This window comes from Babylonia areolata, chromosome 12 (assembly GCF_041734735.1).
Source record: "Babylonia areolata isolate BAREFJ2019XMU chromosome 12, ASM4173473v1, whole genome shotgun sequence".
NCBI classification, from domain to species: domain Eukaryota; kingdom Metazoa; phylum Mollusca; class Gastropoda; order Neogastropoda; family Buccinidae; genus Babylonia; species Babylonia areolata.
The window spans coordinates 4,083,501-4,100,471 of NC_134887.1; the positions used below are offsets into that span (position 1 = coordinate 4,083,501).

Genomic DNA, 16,971 nt, shown 5'->3' on the forward strand with positions numbered 1-16,971 from the left:
ACAAGGCGATGTCCCCGAAGAATGAGACCATCATACACAGACAGTCCATCTCGGAATCTTGAATACTGTGAAGTTTCAGTTTCTCTCCAATTTCCAGTCTGAACTGCAGTGATCACTGTCTGAAGGATTTTGTCTTTTTGCGTGGCATCACGAACTTCATCAATTGTTAGTGACTTAGGAAATGCATTCTTTGTGACGTAGTTCATATAAACTTCACCGGCATTTTCTCTTCTGGGGATGGTTTGAGGGTGACGACTGATGAAGTCAGCAGGATTGAGCTCATTTCTTCCTGGTCTGTACTGAAGTGTCAAATTGTATGGCATCAGACGTAAACGCCATCTTTCAGTTCTAGCTGTAGTAGCTTTTCTGCTTGAAATGATGCCAAGGAGAAGTTTGTGGTCTGTGATGACTGTGAAATCTGCTCCATACAGGTATAAGTGGAAGTGTTCAACTCCATAGACTACTGCCAGCATTTCTTTGTCTGTCTGTGAGTAACGTTTTTCTGTCTCTGTCAGTGCACGACTGGCGTAACAGATTACTTTTCCTTCCTGTGTCAGTATGACGCCAAGACCGACCGGACTTGCATCGACCAGAACTACTGTTTGCTTCTTCTGGTCAAAGAAGGACATCACATGAGCACTTGTGAGAACTTGCTTCAGTCGGCTGAATGCTTGCTGTTCTGATGTCTCCCATTTCCACATAGAATCCTTCTTGGTGAGGTTTCTCAAAGGTTCAGTAAGTGTTGCATATTTTGGAATGTATCGGGAAACATATTGGGTCATACCAAGAAATGACCTGACTTCACTGACAGATGTTGGAGGTTTGCTGTTGATGATAGTTTGAATTTTCTCTGGGTCAGCTGACACACCTTTTCCACTAAAGACTTGACCAAAAAATGTTAGATTATCAACAGAGATGATGCATTTTTCTTTGTTGAGCTTCGCACCACTATCTCGTAGCTTCTGCAGCGTTGCTCGCAAACTAGCATCATGTTCTTCTTGTGTTTGTTTTTTTTCCATGAATAGTGATGTCATCGCTGGGATTTTTGGCACCAAGAATATCAATCAACAGTTCTGAGATGGCATTTTGAACAATTTCTGCAGCAGCATTGACTCCAAAAAAGCAACCGCTTGTATCTTCAGTGTGTATAGAAAATGTTGTGATGTACTGACTCTCAGGGGCAAGTTGAAGCTGGTGGTATGCACTTGATAGGTCTAGTTTGCTGAAAACAGTGGAACCATTCAGGTCTGCAATCAGATCGTCGATTGTTGGTATCAGGTGTTTTACTCTTTTTATGGCTTTGTTTGCTTCTCTCATGTCGAGGCACAATCTGACACCACCAGACTTCTTTGGGACAATCACAGTTGGACTAACCCATGGAGTAGGACCTTCAACTTTCTCAATAATGTCAGCCTTCTCGAGGCGTTCCAGTTCACGTTCAACTTCTTTTCTAACATGAAAAGGGATACGTCTGTGTGTCTGGCTAACAGGCTGAACTTCAGGATCAATGTGAAGTTTGATTTTCACATCTTTGATTTTTCCTGTTTTGCCATCAAAAAGAGTTGGAAAGTTATCCATAATGTTTTCAGGAGTGTTTGAAGAAAAAGCAAACTGGATGATGTTTAGTGCTTGGGCTGTTTCACCACTCAGGAGGTTACTGCCATGTTGTGAATCAGGTGTCTCAACAACATAAAACTTTGCATGTGTACTTCTGCCTTTGTATGTAATGTCTGCAGACAAAAACCCTTTGACAGGAAGAGGCACTTTTGATCCATATGCATATATTGTAGGGCATGGACCTTGAAGCTTTGCAGCAGAACCTATCTTTGTATATGAGTCTGAGCTAATGACATTTACAGTAGCGCCAGTATCAATGATGAATTTTGTTGGGGTGTCGCAAATGTATGTATCAACCATGGGAGTTTTGTGTGTATTTTTGTTTTTGTCAACAGTGAGAACAGATTCATCACTGGAACTATCTGGTTGTCTTTCAAAGTAAAGTCAATCTGACTTACTTTCTGTGATGACTCACACACAATTGCAAACTGTCCAATTTTATGGCACTTGCGGCATTCTTTTCCTTTGGCGGGGCAGTGTCCTTTGTGAGGGAAACTACCACCACAATAGCGGCATATATTTCCACTGCGTGTGTTACCACAGATTGTGCCACTGGGTTTGGAGCCATGAGATGTTTTTGGTGTACTGTGATTATTTGAAAAACCACCTCTTGAAAATGTCCATGGCTGCGTGATGATGCAGATGATTGACGGCTATCATGAAAATAACTATCTGACTGAGACGAGTTATATGACTTGTAGTTTTGTTTGCCGTGTTTGCTCGATTTGTGTAGCTGAAGTGCACTGAGAGTATTTGTTGCTGATGACATGTTCTGTTCAATTTCTGCTGCTCTGATTTCTGAAAGTTCAATGGCACGTGCTTCAGCTAAAATCCTAGTGAGGGACACGTTGTCACGAAGTGCTGCTCTTCTGAGTCCTGAGGATTTGCATCCATGTAGAATCTGTGTGAGGATTTCTCTGTCCACATTGTCAAATTCACACAAAGAAGCTAGAGAACGAAGCCTTGAGTAAAATGTGTCACTTGATTCACCATCATTCTGCACTGCCTGACGAAAACGAAGAGTTTCATAAGCGATATTTTTCTTTGGTGTGAAATATTCTTGAAGTGAATTTTTTGCAACATCATAACTGTCAGCTGCACCTTTCTGTTCTTCAGTGAAGCTGTCAAAAATATCGTATGCTTCGTCGCCGATGTAGTGTAATAAAAGAGCTTTCTTGCGCTTGTTTTCGGTGACTGATATCAAGACCACAAAGCATACTTTCAAATACAGACATCCACTTTGTCCATCTTGTACCAACAGATTGTTCATCTTCGAAGACTGAAAACTTCGGAAAACTCGGAAACAAAAACATGACTGTTGACAAAGTAAACCGTCTTTCAATCCGATCGACAATATTTCAAGAAAATCTTCAAATAAAATACTCAGCTGACCAGGTACAGATGAATCTCATCTTCGTCGCCATTTTGTTGTGTTGTCGCTCGGACAAATAATAAGCTTAACACATCTCGTGTGTAACGAAGAATATTTAATAACTGAAAAGAAAGAAACAAACAGAAACTAAACTGTCAGCTGTTGTGGCCCTGACCGTTGTTGTTATTCTCACGCCCTCTATATTCCTTGAGCGTCAAGGCAGATAAATCTAATGACAACAAGTTAACTCACTCAGTACGGCCAGTCCTCTCTTCTCCTCTACACAGACCCCTCGGATGTCCAGTGGGTGTCTCAATGACCCAACCTTTAGCTTCCGTCGTCAGAATTGTGGTATTCTTTGTCAACGTTCACCCCTTCAGTGTAAGAGCCTTCCGCTTGTAATGTTTTGATGGTAGTAATTCAGTGGGGTGAAACGCTGTTAACATCGTCTCTTTCGCCGTTCGTATGGAGAGAGTTAAGAACTTTCGACACAACAGGTCTCTACAGTCACAGGCGACGCTGCTTGGTCCAAGCAGACAGCACAATTAGACATTAGGTCGGATATATTCTATTCATGGTCAGCTATGACCGAAGGAGGCCTACTATATAACTCGATCACATTCAAATAAGGGACTGAAACAACACTCAGTAAGTCACATCAAGAAAACTAATCCCCTAGTAATAAGTCATTTCGTTCATATGTTTACAGAAAACAGAGCCACACATTTAGGGTGGAATATTTCGGATGAAATAATCATGAGCGGTTGTCAAGCCGTCTTCCAGTCAAATCGACAAAGCAAACTTGCATTTTAACTGTTGCTGTGCACGAAAGTCATTACTTACGCACCGCCTCTACATATAAACACACGCTTGCCACGTTCGTCACGTTATTTCTCGCGACTTATCACGCTTTCATTTGATTCTCCGTGGCTCAGCAGACGAAACATTATGAGATTCTGCAGTTAACGGTGCAAGAACCTCTTGTAAGTGAATGTGGCAGTTATTTATCTGGATGGGGAGTGACAGTGATACTTTTTTGTCTGGGGATGAACGAAAAATGACAAGTGTGTGTTTTGAAAGAGAACTATCTTCTTGCTCGATCCCCAGTGCCACGGCCAGTGCGGTATTTTCGCCGACAACTGGTCTCATACTGTCAGTGTGACAAGTGCTTTCACCGAGTTATGCTCAGTTAGTCAGTAGCAGACGGAAATTAACGTGGTGGGGTGGGTTTGAGCTAAGTGAACACTTGCCAACTTTCCCAGTGTGCGCACATAACATCCAAGAACCAATAGAAAATCACAACAAAAGGCATTCATCACTATATCATCAGCAGCTACACTGGTTTCTTGATTTTGGGGTCACTGAATTGTTAAACTGAAAAAACCACGTTGGGTAATGCTGCTGTCGGGCATCTGCCTGGCAGATGTGGTGCAGCATATATGGATTTGTCCGAATGCAGCCACACCTCCTTGAGAAACTGCAACACACACACACACACCAAAATTATATGGGGAGGGGAAAACGCCCTTTTCCTTTAATTATAATACACAAACTTACATTTTTTGTGTGTGCTTTTTTCAGTGCATGTCTTTATATGTTTTTTCCTCAGAAAATATGATGCCTGAAGCCCTTTAGTTCAAGGTTTAAAATTCCAAAGATTTCAACATTGATGGGGACAACAGCCAAGTGGTTAAAGCATTGAACTTTCAATCTGAGGGTCCTGGGTTCAAATCTCAGTAACAGCGCCTGGTGGATAAAGAGTGAAGATTTTTATGATCTCCCAGATCAACATATATGCAGACCTGCTAGTGCCTAAACCCCCTACGTGTGTACAGTACACGCACGCAGATCAAATACGCACATTGAAGACCCTGTGATCCATATCAGTGTTCCATGGGTTATGGAGACACGATAATACCCAGCATGCATCAACCATGACAGAGACATTGGCAAGTCGATGTTCATTGTGTAATGAAAAGAATCATAAAAAAAAGAAAAGAAAAAAAGAAAAGAATCATGCCATTATGCAGTATCGGCTGATTAAAAAAAAAAAAAAGGGGGGGTGGGGGGGGATTTTGGCTGCCTGGTCATCTGCAGTAGCATTCCTCCCACACTGCTCATTCCAAGTCTCCCATTCACAGCCACACTCGGGTTTGTCAGTTTTCAGCATCGGCAGACCACAAGGAATCACTGAGGTCAGGTCACTAAGTAGCTAAACAGACCTTGTGCTGTTGTCAAGTCAGTTCATGGTGTACAGTAGTGGCTGCTCTGATTTGACACACTTAGGACACCACCTACTAAGCACCTTACTGATCACAGTAATTGCTGAGCCAGACTGTGAGCGTCTCCCACAAAGTGAAGAGCACAATCACATCCCACCACTGTCCAGGGAGAGTTGTTTCATACATTGATCATGAAGGTGGAAGAGGAGGATGATGATACTGCAATGAAAGCCCATTTTAGGTTTGGACGACTGGACAAGACTGTACTCTGTGCTTCCTTTTATAATGATATCCCAGCATTCACCAGGCCTGAGATACACAGACACTTGTGGTGTTGGTTAGGTTTCAGTTTCAGTTTCAGTAGCTCAAGGAGGCGTCACTGCGTTCGGACAAATCCATATACGCTACACCACATCTGCCAAGCAGATGCCTGACCAGCAGTGTAACCCAACGCGCTTGTTGGTTAGGAAATTTGAGTAATACCCAGAGATACATGCATGAAGTGTATGATCCTCGACTGTGTATTCCCTGTCTTCCCAAGGAAGCCCACAGCATGTTCAGTTTTGGTTAGGAGACAGCGACCTGCTGAAAAAACCCACCTCTGCTGGGAATTGAACCTGTGGCCTCTCAGCTGTCAGTTTGTGCCTCTAACCACTTCACCACAGCAGCTGGTGTCTAGTCAGAATTTGTTCATAAAGAAAAAAGTTTCATCAGCAGTACTCGTTCATTACTTAAGATTTGGAGTTTCTGTGAAAGTGGTAAAGATTGAAAATTTCTGGAATACTTGACATTCATAAGAATAACAAAATGAACATCATTATAAATGCATTCGGCATTATTGTTAAAATTAGTTATCCACAATTTCTTCTTCTTCTTCTTTTTTTTTAATTTTTTTTATTTTTATTTTATTTTATAAAATTGATGTAAAAAAAAAAAAGTAGTAATCACTTTTCTATCTATGATGTGATGAATCTTTAGTCTGGTTTAATGCGAACCACCTGATGTAGTTTAGACTTGTCCATTTTGGTGGCTATTCTTTCACTTATGGCTGCTAGTGGTAATGTTGTACCTGGTTTTTCCTTCCAGTCTAAAGTTGGACATGCATGAACGTCACTGTGTGCGTGTGTGTGTGTGTGATGTAATTAACATGATTCCTCATTCAGTAGCAGGCTTTGTCTTTGAAGCTTCATTCTATTATGTGGGTTCCCTTTAATTAATGTGTAGTGCTGAATGTTAAACTATTGTTAAACTTCTTCAAGCTGACTCAAGTTCTCATGTGAAGTGTGTGATCATCCAGTGCCCCTGTTGACCCTGCAAGGATGATGGAGAGGGGAGGCCACTCTGATGGAGCCCTTTGAGCTGAAGCTGCATCAGGTGACTTTCGAGGAAAGTGACAACACACTGGGACAAGGGGAAGGCCAACCACAACCTCACCTAGACTCCTTCAGCGCGCTGGTTCACTACGATGCCAACTTTGACAGCAAAGCAGGAGCAGAAAAAGTTACAAAAGGAAGCGAACTTCAGGACTTCACCTTTGCAGCACTAGGTAAATCAATTTTTATTGTCAGTATTAGGAAAATGAATACTTTTGTCGTCAGCACAAAGTAAGTATTTTTGTTGTCCGCATTAGGTAACAGAATAGTTTTGATGTCTTCATTAGGTGAATGAATAGTTTTGTTGACAGCATTAGGTAAATACTTGTGTTGTCAGCATTAGCTAAATAGATATTTTTGTTGTTATCAGGTAAATAGATGTTTTTGTTCTCAGCATTAGGTAAGATATTTTTGTCGTCAGTATTAGTGATTTGTTAAATATTTTAGTTGTCAGCATTAGTCATTTGTTAAATATTTTTGCCAGCATTAGTCATTTGGTAAATATTTTGTTGTCAGCATTAGTCATTTGGTAAATATTTTGTTTGTCATTTGGTAAATATTTTGTTGTCAGCATTAGTCATTTGGTAAATATTAATTTTTGTTGTTGACAGCATTAGTCATTTGGTAGATATTTCTGTGGTCAGCATTAGTCATTTGGTAAATGTTTTTGTTGTCAGCATTAGGTTGATAACTATTTTTGTTTTCAGCACTTGGTAAATACATTTGTTGTCAGTATATTAGGTGAATGTATTTTTGTTGTCAACATTAAGTAAATTAATATTTTTGCTGTCAGCAATATTTACATTTTTGTAAGTTAACTCACTCAGTACGGCCAGTCCTCTCTTCTCCTCTACACAGACCCTTCAGATGTCCAGTGGGTGTCTGAATGACCCAACCTTTAGCTTCCGTCGTCAGAATTGTGGTATTCTTTGTCAACATTCACGTCTTCAGTATAAGAGCCTTCCGCTTGCAATATTTTGATGATGGTAATTGGCGTGAAACGCTGTTAACGTCGTCTCTTTCGCTGTTCGTATGGAGAGAGTTAATACTTGTTGATATGTATACATATATTCTCCTTCCTATGACACCTCATTCATTACACACCACAATCTCTTTAACCTTTAATATCTTATAATGTACTTTTCCTCTACTACATAAGATGAACACTTTCTTACACTAATATTCACATGCATTCCCTTTCCTTTATCCACTTCTTTTCTCCTTTCTGTCTAATGACACTTGTAGTGAATAGACGTTAAACTGAAGAAAACACACACACATATGCGCGTGCGCACACACACACACTCACACACACACACACTCACACACACACACACACTCTCACACACACACACACACACACACACACACACACACACACGTTTGAACAGAAGCTGCATTTTACATGTGGATGGGGCTGATGACTAGATCTTCAGATAGATGGTTGTTGATTGCACAATGCTAGTTATCAGACTGGATTTGTTCGAGAGACCAGGCATTGACTGATTTCGGGAAAAAGCTATTGGCGAAGCGATTGGTTTTCATCCTTGTACCTCTGTACCATTGACCAGAGGGGAGCATCTCGAAAATCCCTAAAGCTGGATGTGATTCATCCTGGCTGATCGATTTTGCTTTTTTGAGTAGCCGCTTATAATATATGTCTTCTAGAGAAGGTAGATCAGACCCGGTGATCTTGGTGGCAGTTTTTATGATTCTGTTCAGGGCTGCCACTTCTGCCTTGGAAATGTTTCCGTACCAAACAGTAATAGTGAAGATTAACACGCTTTCAATGACTGCTCGGTAGAAATCAACCATGATTTATTTTCTAATTCCAAACTTTTTGAGGTGCCAAAGAAAGTACAGGCGCTGTTGTGCTTTCTTAACAATTTTTTGCCATATTTTTCTCCCATTTCAAATCGTTGGAAATGATCAGTCCGAGAAATTTAAATTCGCTGATGATCTCTACTTGCTTGTCTTCAATGGTAAGTGGTAAGGGGTCAGATCTGGTCTTCCTGAAATCTAGAATTAATTCTTTTGTTTTTGATACGTTGAGTTCTAAGTTGTTTTGATCACACCAGCTGACAAGTTCATGTACTTCTTCCCTATATTTTGACTCATCACTGTTCGTAATCAGCCTTTCTAGAGTAGTATCGTAGGCAAACTTGACCATGGTGTTACATTCATTATGAGTTGCACAGTTATGTGTGAATAGTGAGTACAACAGTGGGGATAGAAAACATCCCTGTGGGGCGCCTATGTTGAGAATACATGTGGAGGAGGTGAGGTCACCAACTTTAACAACTTGTGGTCTGCATCTTAGAAAATCTAGGATCCATGCACAAATTGATTCAGGCAGCAAGAGGTCTTTCAGTTTAAAATATAGTTTTGATGGTACTATTGTGTTGAACGCAGAGCTGTAGTCAATGAAAAGGATCCTAGCATAACTGTTAGGATTTTCGAGATATCTGAGAATGTGGTAGAGACATATGTTAATGGCATCTTCAACTGAACTGTTGGCTCTATAGGCAAACTGAAAGGGATCAAAAGATGGAAGAATGCAAGTTTTTAGGAATTGCAGAATCAAGCGTTCAAATGTTTTCATGACGACTGATGTTAAGGCTACGGGACGATAATCATTAAGACAACAAATCTGTGCTTTTTTTTGGAACAGGAATGATTGTAGATTTCTGAAAGCAGTGTGGTACCACACATGACTGAAGGGACATGTTAAATATGTCAGTGAAGACACAAGATAGTTGGTCTGCACACTTCCTCAAAAGGCCTGGTGAGATGATGTCAGGGCCAGCGGCTTTTCTCATTTTCAGACTGAAGTAGCGTCTGACTTCATTCTCTTGGACTATGAAAGGGGTAGTGGGGGTGATTTTGGGTGCAACCATGCGGAAGTAGACAGTGGTTTGTCAAACCTGGAGTAGAATGTGTTCGGTTTGTCTGGAAGAGTTCTGTCAGTGATGTCGACTGTCTGGTGGGTCATTTTGTAGTCAGTGATGTTCTGCAGTTCTTCATATATAGATCTCTCTCTCTCTCTCTCTCTCTCTCTCTCTCTCTCTGTATATATATATATACATACATACATACATACAGGCGCACATGCACGCTGCCATGCACATACTCTCTGTGCCCACCATCTCTCTGGATCTCTGTCCTTTTCTCTGTCAGGGTTGTTAAGTCGTGCACAGTTGCACAGTGAGTGAAATATATGAATTTCTGGGGAAGAAAATTGCTGGGCTGAATTGACAATTGAGTGAAAATTACTGGATTAGGGTTAAAAACAACAACAACAACAAAATCCAACACACATGCACACACACACACACACACAAAATAAACATATATACCAATGCTTCTTTATAGACTAATTGTTTGAACTTTGATAAAACTAAAAGAAAAAAAATTGGCACACACATACACAGAGCATCACACACACATGATGTACACACACATACGCACATACACAGAAACACACACATACAAACATACACACGCAGGCACGCGCACGCACACACACACACACACAGAGCATCACACACACATGGTGTACACACACATACGCACATACACAGAAACACACACACACAAACATACACGCGCAGGCGCGCGCGCGCACACACATACACACACACAGAGCATCGCACACACATGGTGTACACACACATAGGCACACACAGAGAAACACACACACACAAACATACGCGCGCAGGCGCACGCATGCTCACACGCACGCATACACACACACACACACACACACACACACACACAAACAAACATATGCGTGCACACGCGCGCGCACACACACACACACACACACACACACACTCACACATTTTTTCTCTCTCTGTTGGAGCACGAGTGTTAATGTCCACCCTGTGTGTCTGAGCCTCTGTTTCTCTGTCCTTGTTTCTGCACTGGTTTCAGTCTGTGCCTTTCTCAGTGGGGGACCCCACCCTCACACACCTTTCCATCTCCTTCCCCCTCACTCCCCTCCTTCCCCCAACACCCCTTCCCTCCCTCATTTGGATAAGACAGTAAACCATGTGTAATATGCACTTATAAGAATGTGAAAGAACATGTGACAACAAAAGGGTTGTCCCTGGCAGAACCCCACTTTAATTCAGAAAAGAAATACACTTCCTTGCAGGGAAAAAAAGGGTGGCGGTCTCACTTTTGCGACAAGCTCTCCTTTGGGGGAGCAGCTCGAATTTCACACAGAGAAGTCTGTTGTGACAAAAGACTAATATGATGCAATGCAATTCAATGCAAAGCAGTACAATACATTACATTGAATTATAACACAATGCAGTTCAACACAACACAATACAGTGCAATACATACACCTTTCCACCTCCATTCCCCACTGCCCCTGCTGTGTGGAATGCCTTTCACATACACCTTTACATCTCCCCCCGCTCCCAACGACCCACCCCATCCCACCTCTACCCTCCAACACATACACACACACACACGCACGCATGCACGCACATGCATATTCACACCTCCGTTCCCTCAGTCTCTGATTGATGGGGTTGTCATCAAACTCACAGCTGGGGGAAAGAGGGACAGCGTGGTGCAGCATGATGTAGATTTCCCTTTTGTGTGGCTTTATATGCAGCAGCTGTCGTTCTTCGGGGCTCCCCCTACCTCCATCCCCCCCATCCCACCTTCCTTCCCACCTTGGTGATGCCCTGCGCACTGTGCTGTGTCACAGCTGTAGCTGTGGGGATGCAGGCCTGCACTGTCAGCACACTGTATTGTACTGCAGTCTGGAGAGACATACAGAAAGAGAGACAGGGACACACACACACACACACACACACACACACACACACACACACACACAGAAAGAGACACTGACACATTTTGTGTGTGTGTGTATGTGTTCATTCAGCTTTAACTCACTTAATACTGCTGGTTAGCTCCCTATACTCTCCCCACAGACAACCCATTCATATGTGTAAGAAATAAAATCCCAAAAAAACAAACAAACAACAACAACAACAAAAAAGAGCAGTTAGAATTATGAACTGAAAACTTCAAAGTTGATCTGTAAGATAAGTTAGTTTGGGAAAAAAATACAGAACTTCCTCTCTGATTATGCTGTCATACAGTGACATGAAGAAAGTATCCGTATTTTTGTTCGGAATTTGCATGCACTGATGACTTCTGAACGAATCCTGGAAAGCACAAAGTTTCCAACAGATTGAATTCAGAACGTTTTGTAGCCACCTTGGGCCCCTTCATCTGATTCTGTTGTCTGCCTTGTGGCTGAGACAGAACTGGGTCAGACGCCATTGTTGACACACACTGTTCACGTGAACCAGTCACCTCCAAAAAATAACTCCTGCTTGCAAGCACAGCAACACAGGTTGCATTTATTGGTCGCAGTGGAGAGTAGAAAGGTCAGTTAAGATATTCTTAGCTCATAATGTCTTTATGGAAATTAGGTGCCACTCCAAAACATTCAAAACTATCTAAGGCCCCAATCAGAGCCCTTCGTCTGAAACGGTTGTAAACAGTAGGGCCCCGATTGGAGTCTTTCGTCCGCAGTGAGTTGAAAGACCACTGGACAAGGGGGTGAGGGGTGGCAATGATCAATTTCACTGACAGTTGTTGAAAACTAAATCAAAATACTTCTCTGATATATAAATGGTTTTGTGTTTATGGTAACTCCGTGACACCCACCCGCCACACCCTCCACCCCACCATCTCTGTGTTTATGGTAACTCCGTGACACCCACCCACCACCCCCTCCACCCCACCATCTCTGTGTTTATGGTAACTCCGTGACACCCACCCACCACACCCTCCACCCCACCATCTCTGTGTTTATGGTAACTCCGTGACACCCACCCGCCACACCCACCACACCCACCATCTCTGTGTTTATGGTAACTCCATGACACCCACCCACCACACCCTCCACCCCACCATCTCTGTGTTTATGGTAACTCCGTGACACCCACCCTCCACACCCTCCACCCCACCATCTCTGTGTTTATGGTAACTCAGTGACACACACCCTCCACACCCTCCATCTCTGTGTTTATGGTAACTCAGTGACACACACCCACCACACCCTCCACCCCACCATCTCTGTGTTTATGGTAACTAGAGTGACACCCACCCACCACACCCACCATCTCTGTGTTTATGGTAACTCAGTGACACACACCCTCCACCCCACCATCTCTGTGTTTATGGTAACTCAGTGACACACACCCTCCACCCCACCATCTCTGTGTTTATGGTAACTCAGTGACACACACCCTCCACCCCACCATCTCTGTGTTTATGGTAACTCAGTGACACACACCCTCCACCCCACCATCTCTGTGTTTATGGTAACTCAGTGACACACACCCTCCACCCCACCATCTCTGTGTTTATGGTAACTCAGTGACACACACCCACCACACCCTCCACCCCACCATCTCTGTGTTTATGGTAACTCCGTGACACACACCCTCCACACCCTCCACCCCACCATCTCTGTGTTTATGGTAACTCAGTGACACACACCCTCCACCCCACCATCTCTGTGTTTATGGTAACTCAGTGACACACACCCTCCACCCCACCATCTCTGTGTTTATGGTAACTCCATGACACACACCCTCCACCCCACCATCTCTGTGTTTATGGTAACTCCATGACACACACCCTCCACCCCACCATCTCTGTGTTTATGGTAACTCCATGACACACACCCTCCACCCCACCATCTCTGTGTTTATGGTAACTCCATGACACACACCCACCACCCCACCATCTCTGTGTTTATGGTAACTCAGTGACACACACCCTCCACCCCACCATCTCTGTGTTTATGGTAACTCCGTGACACCCACCCTCCACACCCACCACCCCACCATCTCTGTGTTTATGGTAACTCAGTGACACACACCCTCCACCCCACCATCTCTGTGTTTATGGTAACTCCGTGACACCCACCCTCCACACCCTCCACCCCACCATCTCTGTGTTTATGGTAACTCAGTGACACACACCCTCCACCCCACCATCTCTGTGTTTATGGTAACTCAGTGACACACACCCGCCACACCCTCCACCCCACCATCTCTGTGTTTATGGTAACTCAGTGACACCCACCCTCCACACCCTCCACCCCACCATCTCTGTGTTTATGGTAACTCAGTGACACCCACCCTCCACACCCTCCACCCCACCATCTCTGTGTTTATGGTAACTCAGTGACACCCACCCTCCACACCCTCCACCCCACCATCTCTGTGTTTATGGTAACTCCGTGACACCCACCCTCCACACCCTCCACCCCACCATCTCTGTGTTTATGGTAACTCAGTGACACACACCCACCACCCCACCATCTCTGTGTTTATGGTAACTCAGTGACACCCACCCACCACACCCTCCACCCCACCATCCCTGTGTTTATGGTAACTCAGTGACACCCACCCTCCACACCCTCCATCTCTGTGTTTATGGTAACTCAGTGACACACACCCTCCACCCCACCATCTCTGTGTTTATGGTAACTCCGTGACACCCACCCTCCACACCCTCCACCCCACCATCTCTGTGTTTATGGTAACTCCATGACACACACCCTCCACACCCTCCATCTCTGTGTTTATGGTAACTCAGTGACACCCACCCTCCACACCCTCCACCCCACCATCTCTGTGTTTATGGTAACTCCAGTGACACCCACACACCCTCCACCCCACCATCTCTGTGTTTATGGTAACTAGAGTGACACCCACCCACCACACCCACCATCTCTGTCTCTAAATTTGGCAGACAGGCAAAAAGACACAGAGACTGAGAGAGAGAGAGAGAGAGAAAGGAGTGGTGCAGGTTTTTTTAATTTTTCAAGAAACCCTGTGGCGGGCCCCTTTGAAGGGTGGTACTGTAAACAAAACAAGTAACAGTCATGAATAGTTGTCTCACTGCTCATTAGCGTGTGATGGAACTGATGCACAACTTTACACTTCAAAATTTATATATATAAGAAAGAGAGAAATGAAAAGGGGGTGGGGGTGTGTGTGGGGGATGGGTGGGCACAGAGCGACAAAGAACAGATCCACGTTCACAGCTGCTGTAACTATAGACACAGGTGTCATTTCTCTGCTATTGATCTGTGCTTTCATGGTCCTGGTGCTCTTTTCCTCCTCTTACATATTTTAGCATCCTCTGGAGGGGATGTGTGGGGGTGGGGAGGGGGGGTAGGTGAGGGGAACAGCCCCCTTCTCCTCTTCTTCCTCTCTGTGAATGACAGTGTCGGACTGAAGGACATCACAAAGCAACAACAACAATGACATTGATAATGATGATATTTATCAGTTTATTTATGTAGTGGCTTATCGAATCAGTTTGCTCTAAGCACTTTACTGTTACAGTAGTTTTGAGTTAAAAAAAACAACAAAAACCCCCCAGCATATACACATATAACTGATCCAACATGCAGGTAGATCCAACGACGAAGCAAACATAATGAATTATAGTAAGACATTGCATCAAAAGTAATAACAACAGTAACAATCCATTCTACTCAGCCCCCCACATCAAAACACACTCAGTACACAGTACAGCTGTGGCTGTGTAGAAACCAACTTTGTAAAGGTTGGTCAGCAGTGGCTGTGTTAAAGTCTTGTCAGCAGTGGCTGTGTAGAAACCAACTTGTTAAAATCTGGTCAGCAGTGGCTGTGTAGAAACCAACTTTGTAAAGGTTGGTCAGCAGTGGCTGTGTAGAAACCAACTTGTTAAAATCTGGTCAGCTGTGGCTGTGTAGAAACCAACTTTGTAAAGGTTGGTCAGCAGTGGCTGTGTAGAAACCAACATGGTAAAAGTTAGCCAGCTATGGCTGTTTAGAAACCAGTTTGGTAAATGTTGGTCAGCTGTGGCTGTTTAGAAACCAGCCTGGTAAATGTTGGTCAGCTGTGGCTGTTTAGAAACCAGCCTGGTAAATGTTGGTCAGCTGTGGCTGTGTAGAAACCAACTTGTTAAAATCTTGTCAGCAGTGGCTGTGTAGAAACCAACATGGTAAAATCTGGTCAGCAGTGGCTGTGTAGAAACCAACATGGTAAAATCTGGTCAGCAGTGGCTGTGTAGAAACCAACTCGGTAAAGGTTGGTCAGCTGTGGCTGTGTAGAAATCAAGATTTCCATAGGTCTCCCTCCTCCACCCTAGTCTCAGGCTGTGATGATTCTTCTTGCATGTGAATCTGTTGAGATTGCTGTGGGTGTCTGTGAATCCTGAATGAAGAGGAGATTGTTGTGGGTCACCTGTGTTTTGAATGGTTTCACTGTTTGGGGACGTCTTTGAACGAGAGTGTTCTGGAGAGTATTGGCTTTTGTTTGCTGCATACATGTGTTCTTCTTTTCGTGAAACAAAAAAAACAACAAAAAAAACAACAACAACATAAAAACAAAATCCAATCCAGTTCAAGAAGAAAGTTGGCTTGCAACCAAAAATGACGCATATTGTATCATTCTGTGCCCTTTTTATTGGAAAAAGAGGACTGACTGTTGATGCTCCTTAGTTTTGATGTGTCTGTAACGTGTGCCTCTGGGATACACAAACCCCTCCTTCCCTGATGCTACATAGACATGCATAGAGACCGACTCTGTTGATACATCTGTATATCAATTACATAGACATTGACTAGTAATGCATTCATAACATTTACATAGACACAGAGTGATGCTGATTATCATAATGTATACATAACATTTACATAGACATAGATACTGACTCTGATAATGTATTCATAATGTTTACACAGACATAGAGACTCATTCTGATAATGTATACATATTTACATAGACATAGAGACTGACTCCGATAATGCACACATAACATTTACATAGACACAGAGTCTAACTCTGATATATGTATATATCTCATAGATAACATTTACTTAGACAGAGACTGATTCTGATAATGCAAACATAACAATTACATAGACATAGACTGACTGATAAAGCATACATAACATCTACATAGACATGGAGATTTGACTGATAATACATCCATGATCGAGATTTTACTGATAATACATCCATGACATTTACATAGCATAGAGACTGACTGATAATGCTGATAATACATCCATGACATTTACATAGCATAGAGACTGACTGATAATGATACATAAATTTACATGGACGTAGAGATTCGACTCAGATAATGCGTACATAACATTTACGCAGACAAGGAGACTGACTGTGAAAATGTGTTCATCACAAAGTCTGTATGATGGAGAGAGAGTGTGCCGCATCGGTATTAGTGTGCACCTGTCTGTGTTTCATAGGTTGGTGTTTTCTTATGCTTAAGTTTGGTAGTTTTAGATTTCAGAATATCTGTGTGTGTGTGTGTGTGTGTGTGTGTG

At 43.0% G+C, this 16,971-nt stretch overlaps 1 protein-coding gene across 1 annotated transcript in view; it reads left to right on the forward strand.

Moving 5' to 3' along the window:
* Positions 1–3,897: 3,897 nt before the first annotated feature.
* Positions 3,898–16,971, forward strand: part of LOC143288332 (uncharacterized) — a 56,422-nt gene continuing 43,348 nt past the window's right edge. Inside the window, exons 1-2 of the mRNA XM_076596706.1 lie at positions 3,898–3,972; positions 6,509–6,757. Coding sequence (XP_076452821.1) covers positions 6,556–6,757 — 202 coding nt within the window. The 5' untranslated portion in view covers positions 3,898–3,972; positions 6,509–6,555. The remainder of the gene's footprint in view (positions 3,973–6,508; positions 6,758–16,971) is intronic.